Source organism: Pelecanus crispus, chromosome 26 (assembly GCF_030463565.1).
Source record: "Pelecanus crispus isolate bPelCri1 chromosome 26, bPelCri1.pri, whole genome shotgun sequence".
NCBI lineage: Eukaryota > Metazoa > Chordata > Aves > Pelecaniformes > Pelecanidae > Pelecanus > Pelecanus crispus.
The window spans coordinates 2705502-2712882 of NC_134668.1; the positions used below are offsets into that span (position 1 = coordinate 2705502).

The following is a 7381-nucleotide window of genomic DNA, read 5'->3' on the forward strand; positions in this document are numbered from 1 at the left end:
GGTGTGCATGTGTGTGGTGTGTGTGCATTTGCACGCTGGCATGTATGTGCATGTGAGCGTGCCCATGGCCACGTGCGTGCATTTGTATGCCCGCCCGCACACACGCGCACGCGTTCGTGTTTGCACGTGTGCGCGTGCATGCGTGGGTGTGCGTGTGCACTCCCGGCTGGAAGCCCCTCCAGACAACTCGTGTCACGGTGGGACCCTGCGGCCCCTGCTCCCTGCACAGCCCCCCCAGTACAGCACTTGTGCCCCCCCAGGCGCATCCCCCCTAAATGCCGGGCCGGGGGTGACGCCAGGACGGGGCCTCGCGGGGTGGGGGGGCACAGAGCTGAGCACTGCCCCCCCTCCCCAACAGGGGCCCGGCCACTGTCTGGGAGCGGGTGGGGAGGGGGCGCCCCATCGCTTTCCGTGGCACCCGCTCCTCGCAGGGGGCACCCAGGGGTGGGAGCCATGGCACGAGGCCACCTCCCCCCCCCCCATCGCCCCCCCCCACCCCGCCCCGGGCTCCTCGGGGAGGTTTGGCCCCAAAGGGTCCCCCGGGGTGGGGGGCGTCCCGGCACCCCAAGGGGTTCCCGGGAGACCCACGCAGACCCGAGCGACGGCCCTGCCCCACGCGTGACCCCCCCCCCGCCCCCCCCCGGCGCGTGACAATCCCCGCTTCACCAAACACCCCCCACGGGGGGAGGGGGCTCCGCTCTCCCCACAGACCCCCTCCCCCCTGCGTGGGCCTCCCCCACGCGTGCCGCGGGGCCGCGCACGGAGCGACCCTCCCTCCGCACACCTGCCCCGGCCCCGCCCGCCCCCGCGCCCCCCCCGCTCCTTGGCACTGGGTACATTTTCCGCCGTTTTGGGTTTTTTTTTTTTTTGGGTTGTGCTTTTTTTTTTTTTTTTTAATGCTTTCTTTCCCCTTTCCCCTCCTCTGTCTGCAAAGCCCAACTCCCCTCCCAAACACCCCCCCCCCCCCCGCGCCCCCCGCCACCACCTCTCCCACCACTCCCAAACTCGGGGTTGAAACTTGGGGCTGCGCCCGGGGCCGGGGGGGGGGGCGGCTGGCGGGGGGCTTTGCTGCGGGCCCCGGGCCACGCAGGGCTCCCCTGCCCCTATCTGCGCCCCAGCAGCCCGGGGGGCGCTCGGGCGGGGGGCGCGGCGACCCCGGCCAGATAAGGCCCCCGCCTGCAGCTCGCCCCTGCGCAAAAGTCACATTCCAGCTCCCCCCGCCCCCCCCCCCCAAACACATCCCCCAGCCCCTTCCCCACGCCGGGAGGGGAGTTTTAAAAACGTTTCGCAATTCCTAGAGGAAAAAAAAAAATCAAATAACTGAAATATATTATTTAAAACAAAAAAAAAAAAAAAAAAAAGAGTTGGGAAGAAGCCAAACTTACGGGGGTGGCCGGGGAGGTGCCGCTCCGGGAGCCCGCAGCCGCCGCGCTCGGCACTAAGCGCCTTGTCCCACTGTCCCAGCATTAAACAGCTCTAGCAGCTGCGATGGTGGACAGTTAAGATTATATATGATGTAAATATATTGTGGGTTTGTCAGCTCCCCCAAACCATAAAACTTAGTTTAATGACATCACGTGCTCCCTGAGAGCCATTCAGGGCTTTTGCTTAGGGCCATCCACATAAATAACCTTCAAAAGTTTTAAACTACTAAATTCACATAGAAGCCATGAGTATTTCTGCTAATGTTCTCATGTTCTCGGTGAAACTAAAAGAGCTTTGCTTTTTTTTTTGAAAAAGAAAACAAAAAAAACCAAACAAAAAAAGTCCTGGATTTATATATAAAAAAAAAAAATAATGGAACTTTGGTTTGTTTGTTGTTTTTGGGCCATTTTAAGTTCTCACGGGGTTGACACGGATGACGGGGCAAGGTAAGTCCTTTTCTATTTCCTTCTTCAGTCTTTGGGAAGGGATTGAGCAGCCGAGAGGGGAAATAAAAAGGCAAACCTCTTCCAGACAGCACCAGCAACAACATCCACCAAACACCCACCAGTCCCCAGAAAAAAAGCCCCCGAAAGAAGAGAGGGGTGAGGGGTGCAGGGAGCCCCCCGCGCCCCCCCTCCCGGGGCAGGAGAAGCCAATAATTAATCATAAGTAGCCGCACTCCGCTCCGCAGGGTGGAAACGCGAAAGTTGGAAAAGGAAAGTGGGGGTTTTGGGGCGTTTGGGGGTTTGGGTTGGTTTTTTTTTTTTCTTCCCCCTGCTCTCGCAGATAAAACACGCGTGGTCTGGAAGCTGGTTAACCCTTGCCTTGACAAACCCGAGCTGCCTTGACAGCTTCCCGGTTAAAAAGGAGAGGGGAAAGGTGGTGTTAGAGTGCGAAATGTAATCAGAATAAAAAATAATAACCCAGAGACGCCGCAATAATACCGGTGAGAGTCAGGGGAAGACATTGCTTAAGAGAAAATTGAACGGAATAACGAGCAATTACCAGTACACGCCAAGAGGGTTTTGTGCCTGAACAACCAGTCAATAGATTTACACAGCATGGGGAAAATATAAAAACCGGGGGGAAAAAAAAAAAAAAAAAAGGAAAAAGAAAGAAAGCGAGAGGTGATTGGAATCGCTACCGAGCCCTCCCGGCCTCCCTGAAATCACCCCAGGCCCCAGGAGCGGGGCGGCCACTCTCACAGAGGCAGCAAATAAATGTGCGAGGCGAGCCCTGCTCGGCTTTGCAGTATTTCACCCCAAACCGACGGGAAAATGACAGTCGAGGAGGGGAAAAAAAAAAAAAAAAAAGGAAAAAGAAAAGAAACGCAGAGGATTTTTATCCACTGACCATTAAACAACAGTAAAATTAAATCTCTTTGCAGCTCGCCACTCGCCAAATAACCCGACCCCACCACCCTCCAGTAACAACCATCACATAAAATCCTAAGGATGGGAATGAAAGCCCTGGAGAGGAGGGGACGCCCCACTTGAGCACGCTGTGCTAATTGTACCCCTAAAGGCAGCCGGAGCCGCTGCTGCAGGAAACTTTTGTTTTGCAGGTTCAGGAAATTGTTCCCTTGTTTCCCGTGTGTAAAGGAAATCCTATAAAGTTTTATGGAGCTTATTGGCTTCCCCCGGCATTTGCTGGCGCCTGTGAAGAGCTGGCAGGACACGGGAGGAGCCACCCTGCGTGTGCGTGTCTGGGCGCACCGCGCAGGTTGAGCCCTATGCAAATCCCCCGGCGCACGTATGGGCGCCGTGCACGCAGCTCGGCGGGGCACGAGTGGGTTTGGGGGGGCGGGGGGGGGGGTGTCGCACCCACCCTACGCCTTCCGTGGGTGGAAAGCGCGTGGGGAGCCGCCACGGAGCTTTCTCTCGGCCCCACACCTGTGCCGTATTTTCTCTCGGCCCCACGCCTGTGCCATATCTTTCCTCAGCCCCACGCCTGTGCCATATCTTTCCTCTGTGCCATATGGCTGTAGGCATGGAGCAGTCCATATGGACCGCAGTGCCAGGCTCCGGGCCGCACGCACACCCTATGGAAGGCGCCTTTCCCGTGTGTTCCGCGTTAGGCCCCTGCACCCTAGCAGAGGCAGAAAATCGCGTTTAAACGTTTTAAAGCAGCAATATCCACCTATACCTTTAAAGAGCCAAAAGAGGGGAGCAGCCTCCCCTCCCCCCGCAGCCTCCCTGGGGGCTGCTCCCCTCGGGAGGGGGTGTCAGCAGGGCCTGGAGCCCCCCCTCCCCAGGCAGACATCCCCCCCGCCATCCCAGTCACCTCCAGCCAGGCACTGGGATCTCCTCCCCGCGTCCAGGTGCCGCCCAACCTGCAGCAGGAGGCAGCGGCTGCGAGATTTTGGGGCAAAATCGCTTGATCCCGAGTATACATTGGGGGGGGGGGGAGAGAAACAGAGAGAGAAGGTCATTTTAATCCCATATTCCCATTAAAATGCCATCTGCCGGGCGACGGCACCAGCCTGGAGTGAAAAGCCTGAGAGAAATATAGATAAAAAAGTCCGAGGTGGGACAGGGAGCAGCTCACCTTCCTCGGGCCCAGCCAGCACTCAATCACCAAACTAAAAATCCCCCTTTTCCCCCCTTCCCCACGCTCCGGGAAATAGGAAAAGCAGCACGTACCTTTTGCAGGGCAGGGGGAGAAGGATGCTCTGAGCTAAAGCACCCCCTCATCCCTCCGAAATCTGCTTTTTTAAAAACAGATAATAATATAGATATTTTAAAAAAATCAATACTTTGCCAGAGTAGCAGAGGAGCAGAAGGCTGCTCCAAGGCGGGGAAGGAGCACAGAAATATCTGCCGGGCGCGCCAACTTTTGGATTATTTGCTGTTTATTCCATATGACAAAATAGAAGTTTCATCGCCCTTTCGCAGACGAAACGACAACTAATAAATATACCGAGTACATCGTTGGGGGGGGGGGGGGAATAAAGGAAGTTACTGCAATGGACTGAATTTAGACAGAGATGTACAAATTGGGGTTCGCCTTGGCTGTTTTTTAATATATATCTTAGCATTTAGCAAATCTACATTAATTACGCAACAAATAAATACACAATAATATTAAGTCCAGAGGCTATGTCTCCCTCCCCCACCTCCCATGCTGCACTTTCCTGCCCGGAGATTTCGGAGGAGCCGCGCAAACCGGTGTCGTGTCCCCCCCCCCCGCTCTATTCATTTCTTTTATATGCAAATAATAATAAAATGATGCCACCCGAGTCCCGAGGAGAACACGCAAACACACCCCAGGGACCCCCCGGCTCCTCTCCGGGGCTTTGGAAGTGGATTTTAGGGGTTGCCGAGCCCCAGCGAGGGGCAATATTTTTCTTTTTTTTTTTTTCTCCCGACCTGAGAGAGCCAGAGCATCTTTCCTGGGCATTCCCAGCAAAGCGGATCAGCGATTTCCTTCTCCCAGCAGGGCGAGCAGAGGCTGGGCTGGGACTCCACAAAACTTACTGGCTTTGGGTTTTTTTTCCCCCTTTATTTTCCTTTTTTTTCCTTCTTCACCAGCTCTTTTTTTCATTTTTCCTAAGAATATTGCGATTTGAGAGCTGGGAGGACATGACCCAGCCACCCTGTGGATTTTTTTTTTAAGCCTTTTTGGTGGTGGGTTTTTTTTTTTTTTTCCTTGGTAATTTTTCCCCCCCAAAGAGCGCACAGGTTAGGACACTTAGTAACAACCTAAAGAGCGATACACTAAATTTTTGCATGAAGCTAACAGTGGGGTTGGGTTTTTTTGGGGTTTGGCTTTTTTTTTTTTTTTTTTTTTTCATACTAATACGAGATCTCCTTTGTCTGAGGGATTTGTGAGGGTATGGACCAGAGTCCATCTAGCAGCTCCCTCCCTCCCCACCCCAAAATCAAAGTTTCCTCAAGGTAGCTTCCACCAGAAGTGATGGAAAGCAAAAAAATCCAACAACAACAAAAAAAATTAAGCAGGGGACCCCCCATCTCCTGCAATCCCACCTAAAGAGCCTCTTTGCTTTTCAACTTGGAATCTTTCTTCCACTTCATCCTCCGGTTTTGAAACCAAATTTTGATTTGTCTCTCGTTCAGGCAGAGGTTGTTGGCGATCTCAATGCGCCTCCGCCGGGTCAGGTATCTGTTAAAATGAAATTCTTTCTCTAGTTCCAGAGTTTGGTAGCGGGTGTAGCTGGTTCGGGAGCGTTTACCATCCGTTTCTGGGGGGGGAAAAAAAAAAAAAAGGGAAGATACCGCATGAAAAGCCAAAGCAATTCTGGATGGATTTTAAATTTTTTTATTAATTTTTTTTTTTTTTTAATGATAAAACCCGGTTACAAATCTAGAATTTACAGAAGTTTGCTGGGGCTGTGGGCACGCAGGGAGCGAAGGAGCCTGAAATCCTCGATTCCCCAACACCTTCAGCCCCCAAGTCCCCCCCTGCCTCCCTACAGCCCGGATCAAACGCATGTAGATGAGCCAGAAGTGAACCTGTTTCCTCTCGGACAATAAGGAAGTGTACAAAGGAGGGAAATATCTTTTCTTGGGGCTCTCGCCTGTCTTCTTTCCCCCTTCAGCCCTGGGAAGGCGGAGGGGGAAAACCTCTCCACGCTCTCCCTCCACCTTCGCTTCTGGTGTCTTTTTTTTTTTAAGGCTCACCCTCAAAGAACATGTGTATTTCAAGTTATTTTTAACCCCCCCTTCCCAAAAAAATGGAATATTGCCTTTTATACACGTTTTGTTTCTATGATCCAATTATGCTGTCATAAATTTGGGCGTATATAGCCTCTAAGCCTTTTAGTGGACAGTTTTACGAGCAATTGATGCCTTAGTCGTAAAATTTACGACCTCAGGTTTTTTATTATTTGCCCCGTATGGCCTATAAAAACCCAAGGCAAAAATCCTGTGAAACAAAAATCAAGAAGTGAAAGTTTTACCATGGCTCATGTGTAGTTTGGTCATCCAGGGGTAAATTTGTGGAGGTTGTTGCTGCTGCAGTTGTGGTCCTCCTTGTTGTGCTGTTTGCACGGGCTCGGCTTTGATTTCACCCGAGCTCTTAGATCTCTCCTCCAGCGTCGTGTTAGCACTCTTCTGACTGTAAATCCCGGGATTTAGGGATGCTGGCTCGTCTCTGGCTAAAGGATGCCCTGAAGAACCCATGACCGTGCAGGAAGGTCGCTCGGGGTTAGCTCGGGGGGTCGCAGACATGTCCAAGCCGCTCGGGGAGGTGGCAGCCCCGGAGGAGGGGAGTGTGATGCTTAGATCCAAGCCACTGTAGCGGTACCTGGGCGACTGAACCTCAGGCACACTTCCATAATTTCCATAACTTTGCATGGCATAGGCAGGAACAGGGGGACTTTGCTTATAAAACGAATTGGCGACGTAAGAACTCATGGCGGAGGAGGGGAGGAAAAAAGGAAAAAATAAAGAAAGGGGGGGAAAAAGAAAATTTGGGGAGGGGGGATTTTTTTTCCTCTTTTTTTCCTCCTCTTTTTTCTTCTTTTTTTCCCCCTCTTTTTTTCTTCTTTTTTTTCCTCTTTTTTTCCCCCTTTTTTCTTTTTTTTTTCTGTTTTTTTTTCTTTTTTTTTTTTTTTTCAACCGCTTTGATTAGGGTGATTTGTGGCCCTTTGAAGTTCAGGGGTGGGGGGGCGCGTTTTGTTCCTCCTAAAGTGCAGAATTTATAGGTGGGGATTCTTCTTTCTTTTTTCCCCCTATACGCGCTGCCCAAATATGGGATATTTAAGTGGCGTCACGTGACGGCGCCGGCCACTCATCAATTTGCCTTGATGACCCCGGGGCGGGTAATTGATGGGCGCCCGCGGAAGGCGCCGGGGGGGCGCGGGGGGGCGCGGGCGGAGCGCGCCGCGGGACGGCAGCGGCACCTAGTGCTCCTCCGCGGCAGCGCACCGCCGCTCCGCGCCCCCCCGCGCACCGCGCCGCCCCCGCGGAGCGGGGGGAGGAGGAGGAGGAGGAGG

The 7381-nt window shown here is 53.1% G+C and overlaps 1 protein-coding gene across 1 annotated transcript; it reads right to left on the bottom strand.

Annotated features, from left to right (window-relative positions):
• Positions 1 to 5411: 5411 nt before the first annotated feature.
• On the bottom strand, positions 5412 to 6800 carry HOXC5 (homeobox C5). The gene is made up of 2 exons (XM_075725012.1): positions 6344 to 6800; positions 5412 to 5626 (listed from the first exon to the last, which is right to left on the bottom strand). The coding sequence occupies exons 1-2, from the start codon at positions 6798 to 6800 to the stop codon at positions 5412 to 5414; spliced, it is 672 nt and encodes a 223-aa protein (XP_075581127.1).
• Between the last annotated feature and the right edge of the window lie 581 nt (positions 6801 to 7381).

Excerpts from the sequence above, each read along its gene's own strand:
- HOXC5 (XM_075725012.1), bottom strand. The coding sequence starts at position 6,800 with ATGAGTTCTTACGTCGCCAATTCGTTTTATAAGCAAAGTCCCCCTGTT. Across the intron at positions 5,627-6,343 it reads CAAACTACACATGAGCCATG|AAACGGATGGTAAACGCTCC; the intron begins GTAAAACTTTCA and ends TTCCCCCCCCAG.